This window comes from Sphaerodactylus townsendi, linkage group LG11, assembly GCF_021028975.2.
Source record: "Sphaerodactylus townsendi isolate TG3544 linkage group LG11, MPM_Stown_v2.3, whole genome shotgun sequence".
Taxonomy (NCBI): Eukaryota; Metazoa; Chordata; class Lepidosauria; order Squamata; family Sphaerodactylidae; genus Sphaerodactylus; species Sphaerodactylus townsendi.
In genome coordinates this window covers 17,542,584-17,568,742 of record NC_059435.1, presented here as the reverse complement: position 1 = coordinate 17,568,742, position 26,159 = coordinate 17,542,584, and the positions used below count along the sequence as shown (strand labels likewise).

The following is a 26,159-nucleotide window of genomic DNA, read 5'->3' as shown; positions in this document are numbered from 1 at the left end:
CTGTGGTTTGTGTTAAGCATGGTTTGGAATGATGTTTGAATTGATAAGCTATAGTAATAGCCATAACTCTGCCGGAGCCACCGTACCGTCAAGATGGGAATGAACTTATTTATTTGCAAAATATCATTCCAGTGAGGGTGGAACGTTATCAAGCCAGTGCCCCAAGCACTGTAATAAAAGTAATAAATAAAGTAATAAAGTAATGAAAATAAACTAAAAATAAAAAATAAAGTAATAAAAAATGCCATCAAGGAAGGGGAGGTTGGAATAATGAGGTGAAGAATATATAAATTCAATATATATTCATATATTGATGTATTTTAATGTATGTGTTAAACCATGCTTTATAACTGCCGTGCATGATTACATTTTGTAAGCTGCCTTGGGCTTTGGGGGAAAGCAGGATAGAAACATTTTAAATAAATACTTAGGCATCATTTTAGTACAACAGGGGAGTTTGTCCAAAGTTTTCTCAGAACTTAAAAAAGATGAAACAATCAAAGCAAAACAGAAAATCAGCTCTAAGCTGTATATATGTGTGGAAACTGAAAATATCGCTCAGATGCAGAACCACACTTCTGGGTAAACTGTGGCTTGGTGCAATCAATAATCAGTGTGGCTTACAAACTGTGGCTTGGTGCAATCTGTTAGTCAATAAAGTGAGCGTATGCTCTCCAAGACCCTTAGAGCTCCAGGTTCCCGATGGGTCAGGGGCCAGCTAGCTCACCAATATGCCACCCTTACAAAAGTAGAGTCTTCATGCTAGCACGTCTTAACATTTTCCCTTCCTTGGTTACTGAAGAACGATACCGATGGGTCCCTTTTCTTAAGAGAGTCTGCATCTGCTGGAGTGACAGTCCTGATACAGTCCCACACATTCTTTTTGACTGTCAACTATACATCAAGGTCCTTCATCCCTTAAGAGCCAGCGTGGTGTATTGGTTAAGAGCAGGTGCACTCTAATCTAGAGAACCAGGTTTGATTCCCCGCTCTGCCACTTGAGCTGTGGAGTCTTATCTGGTGAACCAGATTAGCTTGTGCACTCCAACACATGCCAGCTGGGTGACCTTAAAATAGTCACAGTTCTTCGGAGCTCTCTCGGCCCCACCCACCTCACAGGGTGTTTGTTGTGGGGGGGAGGGAAAGGAGTTTGTAAGCCCCTTTGAGTCTACTTACAGGAGAGAAAGGGGGGGATATAAATCCAACTCTTCTTCAATTCTCTTGCTGGAAGACAGGAATACCGAAATCTCATCCACCATTTCCACTTACTTGGCTTTATTTCTTAAAATGAGACTGCTTAATGATTTCTGACTATTCAGTCAAGAATGAACTGACCATGCTGTTATATATATATATGTACATTTCTAACAAACTTAACTATTGGAACCGAATTTTAACGTTTTAGAATTTTAGGAATGTATGTTTTTATCTGTTTATTTTATGCCAAAAAAAGGTAATGCAGTGAAATGAAATGAACCTTGTTTTGGGTAAGAAGTTGATTTTCTCTTATTCGTTCTTCAGAGAATGATAAGCTGGGATAATTATGATGTGCAGTCAGTTCCTAAGAAATAATAATAATGATTAAAACTTGCTAATTGTCCCAAGTTTTTTCTTTCTGACACACGCTTGTGATTCTCTGCCCCGTGTAGGTTAATAATACGGCGTGATCATCTGCTGGAAGGCACTTTTAATCAGGTGATGGCTTATTCACGGAAGGAGCTCCAAAGGAACAAACTCTACGTCACGTTTGTTGGAGAAGAAGGGTAAGTAGTCATAAGACTGTACTGTGAATTCTGACATCCCCGACTTTCCGTGCTCCACAGTCAGAACCACTTTGTTTTAAGCAGTTGAACTTCTAATAGAATATAGTGCAGAAAACAATCAGCTGATGCTGAATCTGAGCTTTTATACAGTGAATTTCAGAGGGTTGCTTGCTACAGAGGAAAACTGGCTGGCAGATTCTGCAGGGTCCCCTGAGAGATCCTGGGACTACAGATCATGTGCTGCTGGCAGGTGATAGCTCAGGCGTGGCCAGACAGACCAGAGTCCAGGTGGGCAGCAAGCGAGATGTAGTCAAGACAGTCTGGAGTCAGGGCAGGTGGCAGATGAAAGTGTAGACCAACAAGTCATTGGTCCATCAGGCTCAGTATTGTGTTCTCTGATTGGCAGCAGCTCTCCAGGGCCTCAGACAGAGTCCTTCCCAACACAGCCTCACTCTACATTGTTCCTGATTTTCTTAACAAATTACAAGGGTTTTTTTTTAATGAAGCACTTAATTCTACATTTACCATTTGCAGTAGTTTACAAGAAGAAATTAAAACTCAGGTATAATTCTTGAATCCAGGGAATTTGAAGCTAGTTTCAACTCAGAAAAGAGTCAAAATCTTTTTACCAAGCATATTAAAATAGTAATTCCCTGTGTTGTGAAATCTCTATGAATAGTAATGGTGCGTTTCCTGTGTTTTCTTTCAGCCTGGACTACAGCGGCCCATCCCGAGAGTTTTTCTTCCTTCTGTCTCAGGAGCTCTTCAACCCCTACTATGGCCTGTTTGAATATTCAGCAAATGACACTTACACTGTACAGATCAGCCCCATGTCAGCGTTCGTAGAAAACCACCTGGAATGGTAAGATCCCCCAATCAGATACATTGGATAACAACAACCATTCACAAAAATCCTTTCAGAGGTTTCTATCGCTCAGGCCAGCTTTTAAAAATAAGATGAGCCATAAATTGCATTTGGTGTTAAAGCTGAGAGCGTGTGAGATTCTGTGATAGCATCAGACAGCAGGTGGCCCGAAAGACGTTGGGGGCACATGCAGCAGAATAGGACAGCAACGTGAAGAAAGATTTTGATTGGTGTAGTGAGAGAGGAAAGCAGAGCTGGAGGGGAGAGAGAGAAACTCAGAATGAGAGCGAAGATTTGCAAGGGGCTGAGAAGGCATTCTTCATTAAGCCGACGTGGGCTTAAGTCTCCGGTAAGTGAGGGCCTGGGCTTGAGGCTTCTATCTTGCAAGCCTGGACCAGGCCCTCACTGATGATGTCATGGTCGCGTCCCGTGCATGCTCAAGGCCAGGAACGGGGTTTGTTCACTCTAAGCCCTTGGGCTGGCAACGCACGCCGGGGAAGTGCCTCCCTGGGGAGCAGTGGCAGCCCTAAGCTCGTTGTCTTTAAAAAAAGACTCCTTTCTTTGCCAATGGCATCTTCTGGAGACTAAGGTGGCGGCGCATACAACCGCGGTACCGGTGCCAGAGGTGGCACTGGAGCCCTCTGTGGGCACACGACACAGAGTTTGTCGTGGTGGAAACCCGACTTCCCCTCACGCACACATCTAGCCGCTGGCTTGGGCCACTGAGCAATAATGTGCCGAAACCGCTGTGAGCAGGAGGACTCGCTGGCAGGCCTGGTGCCCAGCGTCTGGCCAAGTGGCTGCTGCCTGAGCGGGGGGTGGGGGGGGCACAGAGGAGGCTCTAATCGTGGCTGGGGTAACTATTTGTAACTCTTCCCACCAGCAGTGGTAAAAGTGACTCACAGCAAAACAGCATGGGTGCAAAGGATTTAAAAGTCCTCCACCCCCATGCACTGTTTGTTTCCTCAAAAGACCAACTCCAACTAGTCACATTTAGGAAAGAAAAAGTGTCCCTCAAAATAACCACCATAACATCAGTTCCACCCACAGATAAGGCTCTATCCCGCAGCTGTCCAGAAAGACCCAGAAACAGAACTTATGGCTTTCTGGCTTAGGCATCAGTGTGAACCAGTGAACTGGCCTGGGAGCGCCGCAGGCTACCGCTGAAGCTTTCTGGGGAGCAGAACAGGTCAGGCCTTTCCCACTGAGGTAGCATTTCATTATCTCCCCCCATGAGCCGCTGGGCTGCTCTCAGCCGCATCCTGCGCCTCGCAAACAGCAGCCTTTCACGGACCCGTCACGCCCGCGCCGGGGTCATCAACAGGTGCCGCCCAGCCAGGGATGCCGCGACACTGAGGCTGTACCACGCATAGGGGCTTCGTGGGTCACTTCACCGTGGGTGACACGAGTTGACAGCGTAGGCGCAACTGAGCATACACAGAGTGCGGCAATAACCACTTTGGAGCCAGGGAGTTCTACTCAAAAGAAAGGATGTATTGGTAGGGTACGATGCACAATATATACAGTTTAAACGGACAGAGCCTTCTCGCTTAGGGTCCTGTCCCCAGCAAGCGAACATGCTTAACTGAGTTAGCTTTTACTTATATACACTATGATACATTACATTAGCCCTATGGCTAGTACAGTCAAAGGTCACATGACTCATATATATAGCTGATGCAATCATGCTTTTAGTCATTCCTTTGGCTGACTGCTAACAGGTGACTGTAGTTAGTCCTTCAGCAGTCCATTAAGGCAATCAAGGGTTTTGCCATGCAGCTGTTATACCTTCAGCTCCTGACACCCCTTCCCAGATGCTTGGCAAACCTACATCACATTTTTGTTTATCACATTAACAGTTACATTTACACATATATCAATTCAGTGTATGCCTTACATTCCATAACATGGCTGACTTACTTCAGAGATGCATCAGTTATACCCAACAACTCTGCGCCTCTTTCATGTTTTATAGAGGTTAATGGCTTGGTCAGGATGTCTGCCTTATTGTCCTGTGAAGGTGCCCAAGGACCCCGCGCTACTTGAAGAGAGTAGCGTGGGGCTTAAGGTAAGTGGGGAAAGACCCTCAGTCGTGACATGGTGGTCTCGAGTGGCTGGCCACAGACCAAAAGCCTCTTCAGTTCTTCTCTGGATCCTCCTGTCTGACAGGCAGGAAGGAGAAAAAGAAGAGCCCCTGTGCCAAGCACACCAAGAGGCCTTTGCAGAAGCATTATTATCAGGCCGTTTGTGAAAACATCCTCTTTCCGACATATTAGTGTGCCGGATTGTAGAAAAAAGTCTAGAGGTAGCCACTGCTAATGAGATTGAGCGCATTTCAGTTGTAAGTGTATTGTCGAAGGCTTTCACAGCCGGATTCAGCCGGTTGTGGTGGGTTTTTCGGGCTGTGTGGCCGTGGTCTGGTGGATCTTGTTCCTAACGTTTTACCTGCATCTGTGGCTCTGGCTCTGGCTTGTGGTCTCTTCTTTTTCTTTTCTGTGTCTTTATCTTTCTGGCTCTTGGGAGCTGTTTTCCTTTTGAGATCTTTTTGAGATGTGGCTTAGTCAGTTCCTCTTTCAAGATTTTGTTTGATCCTTTTGAACCGAAGCATCCATTGGAATTCCTGGTTATTATCAAAACACTACATTGTGGCATATTGTTTTTGTATCTCTCCATATCTCCACCTTCCACAGAAGCAGTCTTTCCACAAAGGGTCCTTTTTGTGAGCAAAATCAAATGTGTGCGTCATTTAACTCTAATCTTTGTTCCAGTTACATTAGTTAAATCCTGTTAAAATCAGCACTCATGGTCTGGAAGCAAGAGTTCAATCATAAGCTGAGCAATTTGCATGCTAACTATTGCTGGAATAAATCAGGGTTTTCAAGTTATGACTAAACAAAACTTTCATCTATCCCCTCACCTTATTGGAGAGGAACCAAAGAGTCAAAATAAAATTGAAGAACTTAATGCTGGAAAGAGGAATTGTTTGGGTAATGATTCAGATCTTCTCCAATAGGTTAAGGAAACCCTTTCTGTGCTGCTACTGCTAATACGATATCCCATATTCCTGAAACAAGGCTGGGGGGAATGGTTTTCTTTCAGGGGATCGCTGTAGAAGTGGTATTTCTTTCCCAAAAAGGATATGTAGGTACCTGCTGCCATGCTAAACAAGGGAACACACAGCAAAAAAAGAGAGCAAAATAAAAATTAGAAGCAAAGGCTTCATAAATCTGCACAGTGTTCACTGCTAGTGGGAGAACGGGTAACCTCTTGGTGTTTGCCACTTATTTTCCTGAGGGAAGAGTTGTTATTTTCATTTTCTCTCCGGCCTTTTGGCTCGCGCATGCCAGCCTGATTCACAGTAACAATACAGTCATAACAATAAAGTAACAGTGAACCAATTAAAATAATAATTCAGAGCTGAAGCACAGATAATGAAGCCAGGATGCAGCAATAATTTCCAGCAGCCTCCAAAAATCAACCAGATAACCCTCCTCCATAGATCCTGGCTTTCAAGTGGTAACCAAAGTAGTTTGTAGTTAGTGCAGGGGTCTCCAACCAGTGGCGTATTTGCCTAGGGATGAGGGTACTCTTTGTCCCCGGGCACCAGTAATCTGGTCACGTGGGGGGCGCAAAATCAGCCCCTCACGTGACCAGGAAGACGGCAAGGCAGCAGGAAGTCCTGCTGCTTTGTCATCGTCTTTGGGTGCCCTCGACCCCGCCCGTGTCGTCTTTGACATGGGTGGGGCCAAGAAAGCCTGAGGACCCCACTCCCGGCTCGCCCCCCTCCCAGTCTCGCCTCCCTCCCGGCTCCCAGATAGCAGTCCCTGCTGCCCTCCGAGAGCTGTTTTTATAAGCACAGTTTCTGCATGAAATGTTGAAGACTTACTATTACAGTTATATATAACCTTTCTCCTTGACATTTTGTGATAGACTCCACCTGTCAGTGCAGTGACTGAGTATTGGTTAACAGCAGATGCACTCTAATCTGGAGAACCAGGTTTGATTCCCTGCTCTGCCACTTGAGCTGTGGAGGCTTATCTGGGGAACTAGATTAGCCTGTGCACTCCGACACATGCCATCTGGCTAACCTTGGGCTAGGCACAGCTCTTTGGGCTAGGCACAGCCCCACCCACTTCACAGGGTGTTTGTTGTGAGGCCGGGGGGAAGGGGAAGGAGTTTGTAAGCCCCTTTGAGCCTCCTTACAGGAGAGAAAGGGGAGATATAAATCCAAACTACTACTACTCCTCTTCTTCCTCTTCTTCCTCTTCTCCTCCTGCAATAGCCATTTTGTGATTGTGCCTGCTGACCTGTGTCAGAATTCCAAAAGTTTCTGCAAGCTCAAAGAGTTTGGGAGCCTTGACATAGAAAAACAAAAAATTGAGTCCAGCAGCACCGCAAAAAACCTCAAACTTTATCAAGGCATGAGCTTTAGTGAGTCAAAATTCACTTTAACCGATATCTGATAAGGAGAGCTTAGCCTCAAGAGAGGTATACCTTGTAAAGGTGGTAGACATAGTGAGCTTTGACTCACAAAAGTTGGGGTGGTCTTTCAGGTGCTGCTAAGCTCGCTTTTTGTTCCAGGGATCCTAATCACTATAGTCCTGTCTGAATATAGTTTCTACCTACATCCTTAAGAAAGGTGGAAGATCTGGCTTTACAAGGACTCCGTTGCAGAGAAAACTCCCAAGAGCGGGTAATTCAACAAAAAAGGCCGCAATCGACAAACATATCAGTGTAATACAAAGAAAACACTTGCACAGTTGATAAGACTGGAACAAAATTCTGAGTAAACATTAACTTTGCCTTCAGCAAAGGGATTGGAAAATGCACATGATTTCTCCCTGGACCTCAGGAATAGCTTGCTTTATGCCTTGTTCTTTGTTTTAAAAAAAATTCACTCCAGTTGCAAAATGGTCAGATCAAAGGACAGAAAAGTCTGTTCAAGCTGACTGAAAGCAGAGACATGGTGACTGGAAAATATCCCACTTTTATGGAGGCTGAGATTTAACACCTTTCCCACAAGAAACCAGTGGGCGGATCAAACAGGTTTCAGTCCTTCTTGTACAATATTGCGTTCAGCTGTGAAAGATAAAATGTACACACCTGTATACGTATGACATATGTATGATATATGTAATATATGCACATGTGTATGTGAAAGCGGTACCTCTTAAACCCAAAGGGTATCCATTGCAGAATAATCTAATTCCCTCCTAGAAGAAATGCATTCTTTTTCGTAGGTGAGGCAATCTCTCATGTGTTAGACATTACTGACTGGGGTCAGGTGTTTTTCCTATCACCTGGGGTCAGGAAAAAGCGCCCTCACTTCATAAACAATAGTAGCAAGGAAACGTATGGGAATTGTATCTGTACCCCACATCTCTGCATCCTGCACTAGCATAGCCAGCTTCCATTCTCACAATTTCCTGTTGGATAGATTCAGAAGTGTTGATATTGTTGTGCCCCTAGTGTTCTTTCTGTGCGTGTGTATAATGTGCTGTCAAGTCACAGCCCATTCTAATCTGGAGAACCAGGTTTGAGAACCCCACTCCTCCACCTGTGTGGCAGAGGCTTATCTGGTAAACCGGATGTGTTTCCACACTCCTACAATCCTGCTGGGTGACCTTTGGCTAGTCACAGTTCTTTGGAACACTCTCAGCCCCACCTATCTCACAAGGTGTCTGTGTGGGAAGGGAAAGGAGCTTAAAAGCTATCTTGAGTCTCCTTACAGGAGAGAAAGGGGGGTGGTATAAATCCAAACTCCTCTTCTTCACTTATGGGGACGCCTCATGGGGTTTTCAAGGCAAGGGTCTAAGAAAGCTGATCTGCCCTTGCCTGCCTTTTGCATAGTGATCCGGGACCTCCCCTCCAAATGCTTAAGAGGGCTGACCCTACTTAGCTTCTGAGATCTGATGGGATCAGGCTAACCTGGGGCAGCCAAGATTGGGCAGCCAGGTAGGGTTGCCAGACCCCCTCTGGGGGAATTACCTGGTTTGGGTCCCCACCCCTGCACTGTCCAGTTGGACAGTTTCTGGAAGTGGCATCATCATGTCGACTCTGTCAAGGGAGACACTGTGGTCTTTGGACAAAACTGCAGTCTAACAGGACAATCCTAGGAAGAGTTACTCCATTCCGAGCCCGCTGTAACTCTGCATAGGATTCTGCTCCTAGCCAAGAAGCCTGTCTTCAACATCCTTTTAGATACAAACAAAGTTTTCTCTGCCTGCTAGGAGATGGGGCTGTGACTCAATAGTAGAGGGTCTGCTTTGCATGCAGAACTTCCCAGGTTCAATCCTTGGTATCACCTATTAAAGGTCAGGTGATGAGAAGGGCCCCTGCCTAAGATCCAGCTCATTCCAACCTGGGAGGGAGGGAGGGAGGGAGGGAGGGAGGGGTGGGTGGGTGGGTGGATGGATGGATGGATGGATGGATGGATGGATGGATGGATGGATGGATGGATGGATGGATGGATGGATGGATGGATGGATGGATGGATGGATGGATGGATGGATGGGTGGATGGATGGATGGATGGATGGATGGATGGATGGATTTTATTCTTTCGATTTATGAGACGCCCTCCCTCGAAGGGCTCAGGGCGACGTACAACAAGGAATGATATACAAAACTTAAAACCCTCACTATTAATTAAAACAGATACAGATCCAATAAAATCACATATAATTTTTAACCGAATACAGATGGCGATTAGCCCTCCCCCGCCCCCACTGAGTCCACTGGAGGCCGCTTTTGTAACTCCGCTTGAATTTAATGTTATTATATTCATCCCTTCCTTCCAAAGAGTTCAAATACAGTCCTTCCCCTCTCAGTATCACCTAGTGAGTTTCCTGGTAGTCAGGACTTCTAACTTGCAGTGGGAAGTGATAAACCTCCATGTCTTGTTTTCCATCTGGAACTGGGCTTTCACAGGCGTTTCTAGTAATGCAATTCCCGGGTGTAAAGTATCATAATAAAATGCATTTTTATTACCTGGTGTATGTTATTTATTGACATTGACAATGCCTTGCTATAAATAACCTACATTTGCACAAAGTATCTTCCAAACTTATATCTCTCATAATGAAACAATAAACTATTAATGAAATGACTTCTTGCTCAAAGTTATGCCACAGTGTGTCACAGGCAATGTTTTACTGTGTGACAGTTATGGGCTTTCTCATATGACTTGATGAGTACTCATAAAAGCTGTCACTTCCTATTTAAGGGTGATGCATTACTCTGCAATGGTGAACAAACTAAGCCGGCTCATTATTTATTAATAATGTCGTAGGTTGCACAGAACATTTGCGAGGTGAATTCTGAATCAAAAGCAGATCGTTATGTCAGCCTCCAATCGATCAGGTTTCTAGGACAGTTGAAGATTTTAATCAACTGTTATTACTTTTAAGTGATGTGTTTATTTTTATTTTTGTTTGCCACCAAGTTTCTGCCAACTTATGGTGGGCCTGTAAGGTTTCTTCTAAGGCAAGAGACATTTGGAAGTGGTCTGCTATTGTCTGCCTTGTGGGAAGCAGCCCCAGTATTTCTGGGTTGTCTCCCATCGACTAGGGCAGTGGATATACACAAGGGCTCGTTGTAATTCCTTCCCTTGTTCTGTACTCCAAGGGAGGTTTCTTAAAATTGATCCGCAAGAGCGGAAATGCCCCCACTGTTCTATAGTGGTGCAATCTATGGAACATATAATGCTTAATTGCCCCAAATACGAAGAAGCTAGGACCAGGCTTTTGACTCTTCTTCCTGCTAAGTTTAAGGAATACTCTGTTGCTGGGAAGGTTGCAATCCTACTAAACAACTCTTCTTCTGTGATTTTAAATTCTGTAGCTAGGTTCCTTTTAGGAACTTTGGAATAATACCTGTGATGGTTTTATGTATGGAACATTTGCCTGGATAATGCTGGTTGTTATATTGGTATTATGCCTAATAAAGGTTTTATGTGTGTATTGGCCATGCTGGCCAATTGGCCATGCTGGCAGGGGCTGATGGGAATTGTAGTCCATAACATCTGGAGTGCCAAAGGTTCGCCACCACGGGACTAGGGTCACCCTGTTTAGCTTCCATGGTCTGATGAGATCAGTGGGGGGATCCAAACATTTTAGTAACAGGTTCCCATGGTGGTGGGATTCAAACAGTGGGCATGAGCACCAATGTGGGGTGAGGGCGGCACGACATGGGCTGAGGGCCAAGCGCATTCCGAAGGCAGGGGCATTAATAATTTCTCTGTTACTGTAAAAAACTCTTACTGTAAAAAAAAAAAGGTCCTAAGTTCCAACTGGGCTCTTTCTGTCCATAATTTAAAACCTCATTATAGCAAGTCCTATCAGCCTGCTGCCAACAGAAACAACAACCACTTCGCCTCTAATTGTCTGCCTGTCAAATACTAAATAATTTCAAATACTTAATTTTGATTCAAGAAATCAAAAGAAGGATACCTTTCCTTAAAACAAGGAACTTTACCATATTTCTAAAACATGTTTTTAAAACAGCCCAACAGGGAGAATTATCCCGTTTTCTACCTTCGCTAACCAGCCACATAGGAAACAACAGGACTTTATGATTTTTGGACCTAATGGAATTTCTAACGGAAAAGCGGACCCAATTAGTAACCCCCTCTCGGCACACACAAATAATTAGTAACCCACTCTCGGGAACTGGTGAGAACCTGCTGGATCCCACCTCTGGATGAGATCATGAGGGAGGGCAGGAGGTTGTGGCATCCTGAAAGTTACTGCTTGCTTGCTTGCTTGCTTGCTTGCTTATTTATTTATTTATTTATTTATTTATTTATTTATTTATTTATTTATTTATTTATGGGATTTTTATACCGCCCAACCCCCGGAGGGCTTGTAGTTCATGTTAGCGCTTTGCTATGTAGGAATAAACGGGCCTATATGAAATGCTTTTCCCAGGGCGGAGGTTCGCCTGGACTTTTATCTTGGGAAGCACAGCCTTGGGAAAGTGCAAGCTTGTACTAGAAGGCGAAAAGGAGGTATTGCCTGGCAACGAGGCAAAAGTAGGGGGTGCTATGAGGAGTCTGGGTACGAAAGCTTTAGTTCTGGCAAAGAAGAAGAGTTTGGATTTATTCCCCCTTTCTCCTGTAAGGAGGCACAAAGGGGCTTACACACTTCTTTCCCTTCCTCTCCCCACAACAGGCATCTTGTGGGGTATGTGGGGCTCAGAGAGTTCTGAAGAACTGTGACTAGCCCAGGGTCACCAAGCAGGAATATAGAAGTGAGGAAACAAATCTCATTCACCAGATAAGAGCCTGCCACTCATGCAGAGGAGTGGGGAATCAAGCCCAGTTCTCCAGATTAGAGACCACCTGCTCTTAACTACTACACCACGCTGACTCACTAAAAAATACTTGAAGTGTATCCAGTTTGAACTCCAGTCAATCAATGGATTTGGTATTCACTGCATCTGTTTATTGGGGAGGTCCATGGAACATGACAACTAGTGGGATGTAGTGCACAGCGTGTCAGACTAGACTACGTTGAAGCAGCGGATTTACTCGGAGTAGACCACCTTGTAGGACGCAATGTAGACAAGAACTGATAGACACACAGTCACCAGTGCAGTTCTGTTTATTGCGATCTACTAACAAAGTGCTTCGCCAGACCACAGGTGTTTGTAGGCACACATCACACTGCTGTCTGTGCTAACTATATACAAAAGTGGTACCAATCAGGTGCTCTCACCTTATCAGGTTTGCACACGGTACAAGCTGTGCACTCGGTACTAATCTGCACATGGCACCTGTTAGAAGGAGGGTCCAGCTGTCATTTAGATTTTGCTCATCTAAACATTTACACATGTTCTGACAAACAGGGGTCTGCAACCTGTGGCTCTCCAGATGTTCATGGACTACAGTTCCCATCAGCCCCTGCCAGCATGCTGGCAGGGGCTGATGGGAATTGTAGTCCATGAACACCTGGAGAGCCATAGGTTGCACACCCCTGGACTAGAACCTAGGAGATTCTTCCATGGAAGCTTGCTGGTACCTTGGTCCAGTCTCACACTTTCATCTTAACCTGCCTCATTGAGTTATTGTGAGGATACAGTGGAGGAGACAAGAATGATGTAAGCTATTTTGGTGTTTTGAAGTTTTAATGACAGTATTTTGGAGATACTTAGATGACAATAACAGTTTTAGTGCCCTCTGGTCCATTATATATTTTAATTTTGTTGCATTCTTTTACCATCCTATTATATTACTTTTTATTGTATTATCTCTGTGTTGAAAGCCACCCTGAGCCCATGAAGGGAAGGGCGACCTATGAATGAAATAAAATAATAATGATCATGATAATAATGATGACGATGGTAATAATTATAGTATTCGTGCTGGGATCCGCACAGATACTATGCCAATACATTACAACATCCTAGGCCTCTGGGTGAGGCTCGAGTTGTAATGAAAGGCCAACAGCAACTAGCTAAAGAACTGGCAGCTGTGATATTAAACAGAATTAAATAATTATAATTTTGAAAAACATGTTGACAAAGGGAAGGTCCACGTCCAGAGGCAGTAAACCTCTGAATACCACGAGTGTTGGGAGGCAACATCAGGAAAGGCTTTGGCCTCCATGTCTTGTTCGCTGGCCCTCCATGGCAACTGGTTGGCCACTTTGTGAAACAGGATGAAGAAGAAGAGTTTGGATTTATATCCCCCCTTTCTCTCCTATAGGAGACTCAAAGGGACTTACAATCTCCTTGCCCTTCCCCCCTCACAACAAACACCCTGTGAGGTAGGTGGGGCTGCGAGAGCTCCGAGAAGCTGTGACTAGCCCAAGGTCACCCAGCTGGTGTGTGTGGGAGTGCACAGGCTAATCTGAATTCCCCAGATAAGCCTCCACAGCTCAAGCGGCAGAGCTGGGAATCAAACCCGGTTCCTCCAGATCAGAGTGCACCTGCTCTTAGCCACTGCTCTTAGCCACTACGCCACTGCTGCTCGACTAGATCAGCTGCTGGTTTGCTCCAGCAGAATTCATTTTATGTGCTAAAACCTTTTCAAGGCCTTCAGTTCCAATACTCTAAAACAGGGGTGTCCAGCTCTGGCACCCCAGATGTTCATGGACTACAATTTCCGTCAGTCCCTGACAATTGACCATGCTGGCAGGGGCTGATGGGAATCGTAGTCCGTGAACATCTGGGGCACCAGAGTTGGACACCCCGGCTCTAAAATAAATATACCGATACAGAACAGCTTGAATCAAGATTTCACCTAATTTCTCAACGCTTGCCTGAACTCACATTAGTCTTATCCTTTGAACGTGTATTTTCTCGCAGTGCTGATAGCTGCAGATTAACTTGATGGAATTAGAGCTCTGCAGCCTCTTGCAGTTCTGTAGGTGCTGGAACATTGTGGTGCTGAGGAATAGGAGGTTTAGGGGGAATGCAGAGAACGGGTTGAGATGTTTCTGGATGGGGATCTCATCAGTTCCAGCAGAGGCGTATCTAGGCAAAATGTAGCCTGGTGCAAAATCTGGATCCCCCCCCCCCCTCCCGTATGGGCGGCCGCCCTCCCTCACCATAAGAACTAGCTTGCTGGATCAGACCAGAGTCCATCTAGTCCAGCACTCTGCTACTCTCAGTGGCCCACCAGGTGCCTTTGGGAGCTCACATGCAGGATGTGAAAGCAATGGCCTCCTTCTGCTGCTACTGCTCCCGAGCACCTGGTCTGCTAAGGCCTTTGCAATCTCAGATCAAGGAGGATCAAGATTGTCACTGGAACTATAATCTCAGCTCTGCCCAACTTTGGAATTGCTTAAATGAGAAGATTTTTTCAGAAAAAATGCAGCGGTAGTCAAGACATTTCTGTGAATTATAAGTGTGCTAACATTTTGGCCTGCTGAAACCTGGTTTCAACTGAGATATTTTTACTACTGCTCTTATTGCTAACACTTGACATTTATTTGATGCCAACAGTGTGGAAAACCAGAACAATCTTCCTCGCAGCAAAAAAAAAAGTCATTGTTTTATTTGATAGAATTATTACCCCTATTTCACCTCTATTGGCCCATTCATCACTGTGGTATCTGTGGCTTACAGCTGTGCGCTCTAACAGTATTACCATACCCTTTTTGCTTCATTTAAGCACATTTAACTTCAAGGGACTGTAGAAAATCTGTTGCCTTTTCAGTAAATGCCACATGTTTTCAATAAAGTGCAATAAAATAAAAGTTTCTCAGTTACAGGAACATTAAGAATCAGGGTCTCAAGAAATATGTTCTTGTTCCTTTCTTGTTGCTGGAACAAAATACATAGGCCCTTAGTGAGGTGTTTCATATTTATCTCCTTAATCGTGTATTATGGGCATGTTTGTGTATGAGAAGCTAAATACTCAGACACAAGGGAGACTTGGTGGATTTTTCCCCTTCTCGAATTCGTAGTTGAAATTTCTCATTTAAGTTAGAACAAAGCGATAAGAGAAAAACTGAAAGCTTAATTTCCCCAGTTAAATACAGTTTATTATAGCGACTGCCTAGAGCTGTTGTCCAAACCTGATGTTTGAGTATCTCTCTTTTGTCCTTGAAATAACAACAGCACATATTTAAATTGCAGGCGATTTGTTAATGTACATGAACAGTTTGACTTGCACAATTTCAGCTCATTTGTTTCCTGATATAAAAACACTGTGGTTCAGTTCGAATATTACACAAAGCATTCGTTTTAACTAAATTAACTCTGACGAGAGCGATTTGCCTGAACGGGGGCCACTCCAGTAATTCTAATTAGTCAGGGTTCATCACGCCAGAATTGGAAATGGGTTTATTAGCCCCAATTAAATCTAATGATTGTTTTGAATCATGTGAAGGAACAGACATCTTGACTTAATCCTTGTTTGATTGTGGCTTGTTCTGCGTCAACACTGTCCTAGGACGCACGACGAGCCTTTTCAGAAGGAGATCAGATATGAGTAATTGTCCGTGTGGTAGTTTCACAATAGCCGTGATTAAAACAAATCACATTTGTACGTGAGATTTGAACTGAGGCTTTGCCTTCACTACAACCGGAGGAAGGATACGTGCAAATGAGTGCTGTGTGCCCATTTCCGTCATGAAAGCCCTGTCAAGGTGTTTGCAAGCAGTCTGCAGTACTGCCAACCATCTGTTCGGGGGATGGACAGAGTTGGTAGGACTGACCTAGCTCTTTGCCTGAACATAAGATGGATACTGGCACAGCAATCCAGAGAAATATGCAAATAGCACTCATTTGTGTCTATTTCTTCCTCTTGGGTTTGCTTTGTTTGTTTGTTTCGATACTACCCTGCCTTTCTCACCAATGGGAACCCAAAATGGCTGACATCAGGGATGTCAAACTCTGGCCTTGCAGATGTCCATGACTACGATTCCCATCAGCCATAGACTATGATTCCCATCAGCTCTTGGAGGAGGGCTCATACTCAAATGCCAGCAGTCCAGATGTTCATGGACTGCGATTCCCATCGGTCCTGGACTATGAATTGTAGTCCATGATCATCTGGAGGGCTAGAGTTTGACACCCCTGACTGACATCATTCTCCACTTCTCCATGTTATGCTTTCACGTCAATCTGGTGAGGTCAGTTAGGCTTTGAATGGGTGACTGGCCCAAGGTCACCCAGGGACTTCCATGGCAGACTCCTAGTCCTACGCTCTGACCATTATACCACACTGGCTTCTGGATTGCCAGGCTTTTTGCCCTACCCAAAGGAACCTTTGCCCTGGAGGTTGGGGAGATCAATTAAGAGTCTCCATCACGACAGCAAGGAAATGCTGTGAAGTGCCAGAGCTCGGATCTTTGCCGCATCCGCTTGGGAGACAGCTGCCTGAGCCGGTCCTCCAGTGAGCACAACCACTAGCCAAGCCCTCTGTGAGGGAAAGCGACGACTGTGAGCAACCTGAAACCCTGCTTCAGTGAGGGGTGAGGGAGTCAAATGGACCTGAGAGTAAGCAAAATGGGGTGTAAGCCCCATTGAACACTGTTGGGTTGTTTCCATGTATACAAGCATTAATTAGGATATTGGGCTGAGTCCTACAGATCCACTCCACTAGGGAAGGTATTTTCTTCTGGCAGAAGGAACTTTCCTTTCCCCTGCCCTCCTGCTTCCCTTCCCGCCTATTATTTCATTTGTTCTACCCTGGTTGTTGTTTATGTGCCATGCTGGTTTTATTGTGGGTTTTATTGTGGATTGTTCTACTGTTTTATTCTGTTTACTGTGTTTTAAGTTGTATTGTATTTATATGATTACGTTGTCTGCTGCTCTGAGCCTGCTAAAGCGGAGAGAGTGGGTTATAAATCCAATACATACATACATACATACATACATACATACATACATACATACATGGATGGATGGATGGATGGATGGATGGATGGATGGATGGATGGATGGATGGATGGATGGATGGATGGATGGATGGATGGATGGATGGATGGATGGATGGATGGATGGATGGATGGATGGATGGATGGATGGATGGATGGATGGATGGATGGATGGATGGATGGAACTTCTTGTGTTAGTGGAATAGATCCACAGGATCCAAATGGAACAGTTAGAAAGGCCTAAAAGAAGCCTAGGTAACATTTGTGTTCACTAGCTATGCCTTCCCTTCCTTGCTTATTTCTGTTCCTTTCTCGGGTCGCTTGGGAGCTTGTGTACACCCATGTGCAGGACTGTCACATATAAGTTACGTTAATTTCTACAAGCCGTTCCTTCCCTCAGTATCGTTGACAGTAGCCTTAACCCTGCGACTCTCCCAAATTTTTCCTTCCCTCCCCAAGAATCCCTCCCAACATTCCACTTACTTTTAAAAATAAACACGAGTCCCATTCAACTGAGGTATTTGCCCTCAAGGTAGGATTTAATTTAATGATGTTTATTCTCATATATACATTTTAGCTCTCCTGAAAGCTGCATCTTACTAAACAATATCATAACAGCAGTCCTTCACGGAAACATCCCTTCTAGCTTTTGGGACATTCGTTTATTTTGAATGCAGTGACATTCTTTTTCAACAATTATTGTAAAACTTTGACAAGCTTTTTTATTTAAAAGATTAAAAAATAAAAACCAGCAAGTGAAACCTCCAGAAAGGATTAGGACAAGGGCTCTAGTTTTAAGATGGAGCCTCAAATAACGTAGCTACTTTTTTTCTGAGCAAGGCTACATTGCCTTTTACAGCAGCAGACACAAATCTGTAAGAAACATCTTTCCCAGTGTGAAAATGCAGCAATCATCCCATGCACTCCAACGCATGCATGCCCTTAAAGACACAGCCCCCACCACCACCAGTGGTGATGTTTAGAAGAACCCACAGGACAATCCTGTGCAGAACTTCTCATTTCTAAGTCCACTGAAGTGGGTTCTAGATCAGATCTGAAAGGACACCTTGGCTCTCAGTTTGCAAGACCTGATCAATGCTGTTAACAAGAGGACATTTGGGAGGACATTGATTCACTTGGTCACCATCAGTTAGAAGCAACTTAATGGCACTTAACATACACAACTCTGCTTAGGATCTTACTGTCAATCATATCGGCAGAGCTGATGTGGTTACTTTGCCTACCAACGTTTCTAAACCAATAATGATAGTCAGAAGCAGTCTTTCTGCTAGTCCCACGATGAAGCACCCTTTGAATACCTGTAAGTAGTGTGGAAGCAGTCAATTCACAGTAGCCCTCTTGTACCTTTAGGCAGAGGCGTACAGACCATAGGGACATGGGTCACATGCCTTTCACGTGCATGCCTTTCAGTCACATGGGGGGCACACTGGGAGCCCCCCCATGACGAAACAGCATGCACTCCAGCCGCACGTCGCTGAGCCCCATCCCCCTGCCTCCCTGCAGGCTGTCTCCTGCTGTTACCCCAGTGCACCTCTACCTTCAGGTATGTATGAGGCTCTGCCTGCCTTTTAGAGAAAACACTGGTAACCATACTTATACCCATTATTCTGTTATGCCAAGGGTTTCCCCCACCTCATGGCTTCCCAAAATAACTCAATGTTAAAAATAAAGGCTATGCTCAGAAAGGCAGATTTGTGTAATCTGTTTTGCATTATCTCATTACAAAAACATCTCACCAGAATCCTTCAAAGTATACAAGTTGATCTCATTCCAACCCATCTACGGAGGAATTCGTAACACATTGTGTGCCCTTGCAACAAATTAAGGTCTTATTTTTCTCAACTGTACTTGCCAATGTGCAAAAGAGCAAAAATGTGCTTTAAAGCACATTTAAAGCACATTTTAAAAATGTGCTTTAAAGAGCAAAATCTAATTATTAAGTTAACAGAAACTATTAATTTTCTTTAAGCGGAAATGCATCTGTGATGAGCAGCTGCCGATATGGAGAGGTTATTTGAGTGCAGGAAGACCATAACCATTTTAATAGGCAAGACATTTTAATATGCATCTTGTCAGGAAGTGTTTGCTCCCTTGGTAAACATTGACAGGTTGCTCAGAAAGAAAAGGGGGAAACCTTACCTAAACTATATCATAAAGGGCACGGGATGTCCTTGCTGAGAGAGCTGCACATCTCTACTTACCTGTTCTTTCTGTTCCAGGTTCCGGTTTAGCGGCCGCATCCTTGGCTTGGCCCTTATTCATCAGTACCTCCTTGACGCTTTCTTTACCAGGCCATTCTACAAAGCACTGTTAAGGCTGTGAGTATTTGCATTTCATGAAACAGAGGGGGTTTTGTATGTTTGATACAGAATGTTTCTCCTTTGGAGGGGAAGGGATTGTTTTTAAAAACCTCTTAAAATATTTCCAGCTATGCTGTCTTCATTCTGTAAAAGCCATGGTTGCAATCTCATGCATAGCTTACCCAGTAGGAACACTTTGGGACATACATAAGATATATGCCTGATCTATATGGTACTCACCACAGGGCAATTTCTGTTTTCAAGTGCCATATTTGTTCAGCTATGGTTGCCAACCTCCAGGTTGGGTCTAGAGATCTTCAGGAAGTACAGCGAATCTTCAGGCTAGAGAGGTCAGTGGGCTTTTTGGCACTATACTCTGCCTCTGCCTGACTCCACTCCTGGTATTTCCCACCCTGGAGTTGGCAACCCTAAATCCACCTAAAGATTTTCTGTGACTATCTCACATAAGCGTTTTTGGCTGACAGCAATTATAGTAGTTGCGTTATTCTCCTGGCAATGAAGCTTTTCTGTGTTAACCATATAGTTCAGATTCTAAACCATCTTCAGTAACGGAGATTCTTTGGCCATCTGTGTGTGTGTGTGTGTGTGTGTGTGTGTCTGTGGGAAGTTATTCTTCAAAATAATAGCTTCTACAAAGGCCTCTAGACTCATGGGGTATCAGACAGCTAGAGGCCGGGGAGGGGGCAGTAAAACATTGCAATGAACTTTTTTTAAAAATCCCGCACACCACCAGAGGCATATCGGGGGGAAATGGTGCCTGGCCACAACTCCTTCAGTAGGCTGGGGCTCGGGGTGTGCCCCACCCCTGAGCCCTGCCCCCAGGCTGCATGGAGGCCAAGGGTGGGGTGCAGGGGCAGGGCCATGCCCTGAGCCCCACCCCTGGCCTCCGTGCAGGCTAGCTTTTGCCCCAAAGCTGGCCTGCATGGAAGCCGGGGGGTGGGGCTTGGTGGCGTGCGCCCGGGGACATGGATGACCCCATGTCCTTTTATTATTATTATTATTATTATTATTATTATTATTATTATTATTATTAATAATAATAATAATAATAATAATAATAATTCGATTTGATAAACTGCCCTACCCCCGAAGGGCCATATGCCTCTGCACACCACACAATCGTGGCAAATACCGTTGCCAAACATCACACCAGGCAAATAGTAAGAAGTATCCTATATATCAGGCGCGAGACTGTGATCCTTTTACAAGGAACAACATCTGACGCCCAGAACCAATTCAAAGTGTTTTGTCAGCTCAAGCAAGGTCTGCCCATTGACTTTTTCCATGCTAGGGCTGAGCCGGGCCCCTGACAGTTCAACTCGGCTAATACTGATGTAAGTGGAGGAGGTGGTGCTCCTCTCTGCAGAGCGTTGGTCTAAACTAGTGTAACTGTGCAGAGGTGGAAGGGACAAGATCCGTAGCCTCAGCACGGCAGCCCCTCCCCTCCCCCCAGTCCAAACTTGAAGCCACGCAGGACTGCTGTTTGTTTTTTAAAAACCACTGATCACAGCTTGTCTCACTTGGCCCTAACTTGCAGTGAAACAAATTAAATTAGACCTAATGAGGTGGTGCCAAACGTAAGTGCTGAAGAGATCCAGCCAGTTATTTTCACAATGTTTTTGTTGATAAGTTTCAAGTGTCTGCATTACAAACTTTTGGGTTTAAGAAAACCTCCATAGTTCACTAGCATTGAGCTCCTGCCAAAACTTTTAAAACCTTTGTACTGAGCTTCTGTCTAAACCTTACTGTTAGCAAACACTAAGCTTTTGTTGGTAACAAGTTTTAACTCGTATGCTCTATACACCTTCGGGTGGAAGTTGTTTTACAAGCTCATTTTGTGTAAAGCTGCTCGCTTGACTTTTTATTCCGGTTGGGTTGTCTGCAATAGAGGTTATCTTTATAAATGTTATAAACAAATGTATAAACACTTGATATCTTAGCCATTACTGTTACAGTTTGTTTGGTTTAATGTTTTTTTTAATTGCTGTGACCCTCTATAATTTTGATAGCTTATTCACTCGGTCTCATGCATTTCCTGTTCATCCCACAGCCTGTGTCTCACGTGGCTTTTGTAAAAAAATGTAGCCATTTTTTCAGCCCCATTCAGAGTTTGAAGCAGCAGAATTCGATGCCACTACTGCACCACCGCACTGCCCCAAGAGGGCTTTCAGCCGGTGTAGGGATTAATGGCTGAATGGACTTACCGTACCTTTCGGGTGGTGTAAATCCAGGGCACTGGCTGCGATGCTCACGGCCCAAAAGCCTGGGTGGGAGCTGACTATCATCGGCTTCTCCCTGAGAATGCCCTGACCTGCCCGCCCCCCGTGCTCGCATTCAGTCAGGTGCCAACGTAGGTTGGAATGCCAACTGCCCTTTTGGGTCAGGCGCTGCAGAGATCCATGGTGCCTGCCCGCCCCCCACCCTGGCAGGGTGATCATATGCACTAGCATGTGCTTGCATTGATTCTAAAGAGCCGTTCCACCAAAGAGGACCTGCTCTCCTTTGTTCACCTGCAGAAAACGTGGTCGGATCCAACTGACTGTTTATCAGGATCTATCTGAAGTAGCCTCTGTAGCAGAGTAGCTTTTGAAAACATACATCTTTGACTAAATGCTGGAACTCTGGTATAAGCATTGTGCGTGCTTCATCAAAACACTTTCAGTTTGCCCCTTTTTAATAAAGTTTGTCTGGTACTGCACTGTGGGGGTGGAAGCAGGGAATAAATATATTAGAATCAATTATCGATTTTTACCATGTTTCCCCGAAAATAAGACAGTGTCTTATATTAATTTTTGCTCCCCAAGATGCGCTATGTCTTATTTTCAGGGGATGTCTTATTTTTCCGCTCCACAGCTGCATGCTCTGGTGTTCTGTTCGACGGGCACTCTTCCAAACAAAAACTTTGCTACGTCTTACTTTCGGGGGATGCTTTATATTTAGCACTTCAAGCAAAAGAAACCCTCTAATACTCGTCTTTATTTCTCAGGGGAAGCAGAGGGGTATATAGAGGATTGTGGTAGAGGTGGGAACGGAGGCTTGCTTTAACCTTGCAGGGGCTCCTATTCCAGTGAAATTGGCTTAGAGCCTTTTTGCCCTCCAGACTGTTATGGACTACATTTCCATCAGCCCCTGCTGTGCATGACCAATTGGCGGGGAGGGCTGATGGGAAGTGTAGTCCATAAATATCTGAGTGCAAAAGGTTCACACCCTAATGTTCCAGGTTCTATCCAGCCCTCCAGGGGGTTACTGACTCCTCCTGGAGGGGCTAGTCTCTCTCTCTCTCTAGGGTAAGTGCTGCCACCACGTAACTTTTGTAGAAATTTCCCACTGGGGAGGATCGGGACCCCCAGCTTCCTTTCCAACTCTGAGGCCTTTCCTCTGTGTTTCCCACTTCCCCTCTGCTAAGTACCACAGAGATGATTTTTAGCCTGGTGCACCCTTGGTAGAATCCCGGTTTGCCAACTGCCAGCCTTCCCCCTCTTGGCATCCCCATCGTAAAATAGGGTGTCCAAGGCAGTGGAATTCTGTGTGATACAGAGAACTGCTATAAGCCTCCAACATTAAAAAGTATTTATTAAGAAGAAAATGTTTACAAGCAGACTTTTAGCACAGCATTAGACTGAGCAGAGGAATTCAGATGAAATGAGGGATAAATGCAATTTTGCATATCATATCAGTTGTTCAAACGGGGAAAGTGCTTCAGGTCCGGATGTTGCAGCTGTCTACAGATTCTCCATTACTTGGAAGATATCCTTCACCTTTTTAGGTGAGCACATAACCAAAATGGCTGCCTCCGCCACACTACTGGCAAGAACTCTGTTCCCTTCAATGGTCCCAGCCAGAAGAGAACTTCCCCCTTGCTCCCAAGAGTTTTATCAGTTCCCAGTCCCTACCCCCTTGACCTGGTCAGTCTGCGTCAAGGAATCTTTTCCTGCTAGCTCCAGGAATCCTCTTCTTGACACCCTTCTATCCTTTCAAGATCTCCAAATCTTTGATACCTGCTTGGAGAAGAAGGGGGGACTCCATCCCATTGTCTCTCATTACCTGTATTAGCATTTCTAAAAAGGTGGCTGAATGAGGCTGGAAGCAGTGGTGGGATCCAAAAATTTTAGTAACAGGTTCCCATGGTGGTGGGATTCAAACAGTGGCGTAGTGCTAATGGGACTGGGCGGGGCACGACGGGGGCGTGGCCGGGCATTCCGGGGAAGGGGCATTAATAATTTCTCTGTTACTGTAAAAAACTCTTACTGTTAAAAAAAAGTTCCTAATTTCCAGCTGGTATCTTTCTGTCCATAATTTAAACTCATTCTAGCAAGTCCTATCGTCTACTGCCAACAGAAACAATAACTCTCTCCTCGGTGAATTGCTTATATGTCAAATGCCTTAATACTTTCTCAAATGATTTCTTAACTTTGTTTCTAGAAATCCAAAGAAGGATACTTTCCTTAAACAAGGAACTTTACCATATTTCTAAAACATGTTTTTAAAACAGCCCAACAGGGAGAATTATCCCGTTTTCTACCTTCGCTAACCAGCCACATAGGAAACAACAGGACATTATGATTTTTGAACCTAAGAGAATTTCTAACAGAAAAGCCGACCCAATTAGTAACCCCCTCTCGGCACACACAAATAATTAGTAACCCACTCTCGGGAACTGGTGAGAACCTGCTGGATCCCACCTCTGGCTGGAAACCTCTTGCCCAGTGCGGCAAAAATGCTTAAATGTTCCTGTCATACCTCAAGGGGGCGGGGAATCCATTTCTTCACGTAAGTAAATGAACCAAAGAAGATCTGCTCTGTCAAAAGGAGACAGTGTTAGCTAGGATTAGATCCATGAGCTTAAGCAGAGCTTCCCTGTTGTCAGAAAATGACATGAAATATTCTGTGTGCATTCGCAGGGCTCCATCTGTTGCTGTGATTAAATTGTAAGTGCTTTGGGGGCTCAGACCAAAAGGTCCGGCATCTGGTTTGAAACAGTGACCACTCAGGTGCCTTTGGGAAGTTGGTGGTTAAGAAGGCCCAGCAAAGACTGTACTATCTGAGACTTTTAAGGAAACAACAACTGAATGGAAAACTCCTGGTGTCCTTTTACCGCTGTGCTATAGAGAGTGTCTTAACCTACTGCATCTGTGTATGGTTCTCCAGTTGCACAGTGGCGGATAGGAAGGCGCTCCAAAGGGTGATCACTACTGCACAGAGGATTATCAGCTGAAAGTATCCCCAATATCAGGCATTTTGAGGTAAATGTCCCCTGAACATGTAGGATCTTTTCCAATGTCATGGCTCCTAAATCTTCCAAGCAGCCATAGGGCATCTATCAACTTGTTAGTTTTTGAATGGCATCATCTGTGAATGACAAGTCTTGTGGTGGTAAATTATTCTGTGTTCTTTATGCAATCAGACCATGTGACCTAAGTGATTTGGAGTACCTGGATGAAGAGTTCCATCAGAGTTTACAGTGGATGAAAGACAACAACATCACCGATATCCTGGACCTCACGTTCACAGTTAACGAGGAAGTGTTCGGACAGGTAAATGTAGATGTGGTCAGCTACGGGGAGAGTTCGAAAACAAAGCAGAAACAGATAAACAAGAAAAAGCCGGTAATCTTCTTATAAGCTCAAGGTGTCGATGGAATGTGAGAGAGGGCAAGAGGATGACAGATGGTGAGAAGCAGGGAAAAAGACAGGAAGCAAAGCAGATTGGCTGAGCTGAGCGGAGAAAAAAAATTAAAATTAGCAGAGGCAAAGGATGGGATGCGTAGAAGACCCGAAAAGTTGACTGTATACCATTAAAAAGATTCTAGTTGTGGAAACTCAAGGAAATAAAAAAGATAAGGTAATAGTGGATTGACTATAAAGACATGATTACAGTTCAGTCTTATGCGTGTTGCTTCACAGGCAGCATATTCCTTCCTAGTTCAAGAAGAGACAGATGATTTGCATCTTGCCCTCTCCTGTGAACTCTGAGCACCAGAGTTGGGGGTGGAAAGGGCCATCCACTTGCATCTGACTTATGCCGACCCCTTAGGGTTTTCAAAGCAAGAGGCCAACAGAGGTGGTTTGCCATTGCTTGCCTCTGCATAGCAACCCTGGACAACCTTGGTGGTTACCCAGCTGGGACCTGCCCTGGTTTAATTTCCAAGGTCTGATGAGATGGGGCTAGCCTGGGTCATCCAGGTGAGGGTTCATGGGCATTAGGCCCCTCTGTGTATTCACAACAACCTTATGAAGTATGTTGGTTGAGGGAGAGCCCACAGTCATTCATTGAGCTTCAGAAATGAGCAAGAAAGAATGTACCATATATACTCTCGTATAAGCTGAGTTTTTCAGCCCTGTTTTAAGGCTGAAAAATGCCCCCTCAGCTTATACATGAGTCACTGCTTACCAGCTGGCTCTTCAGGCCTCTGCCGAGGCTGGGGGCGTGGTCAGGATGACCTCCCTGCGACTGCACAAGCCACTTGTTGCTGCCCTCCTCGGAGGGTGAAGGGGAACCCTGGCTGGCTGGGCTTCCTCAAACCCCGGGAGGCAGAGGGAGCTCCTTATTTGGGCAGTGACTCCCCCTGATGTCATTGCCCAAGGTTCAAAAAAGGAGCCCCTCCTCCACCTCCAGAGCTGGGTTTGAGGAAGCCCAGCCCTACTGAAACCAGGGTGGAGAGGAGCTCACTGCCATTCTGGGCAGTGACTCCCCTGATGTCATTGCCCAAATAGAGAGTTTCTCCTCCACTGCAAACAGGCTTGTTCTTGAGGAAGCCCAGCCTGGGCCAGGAAGAGGTGGGAGGGAGCTCCTTATTTTGAGGCAGTGACCTCCCCTGATGTCATTTGCCCAACAGGCAGAAACTCCCTCCCACCCCTGAGGGC

At 44.9% G+C, this 26,159-nt stretch overlaps 1 protein-coding gene across 1 annotated transcript in view; it reads left to right on the top strand.

Moving 5' to 3' along the window:
* HECW1 (HECT, C2 and WW domain containing E3 ubiquitin protein ligase 1) overlaps positions 1 to 26,159 on the top strand; it is a 301,389-nt gene that overhangs the window by 259,778 nt on the left and 15,452 nt on the right. The window contains 4 exon segments of the mRNA XM_048510455.1: positions 1,650 to 1,763; positions 2,473 to 2,625; positions 19,195 to 19,293; positions 24,701 to 24,830. Of these exon segments, the coding sequence (XP_048366412.1) occupies positions 1,650 to 1,763; positions 2,473 to 2,625; positions 19,195 to 19,293; positions 24,701 to 24,830 (496 nt within the window).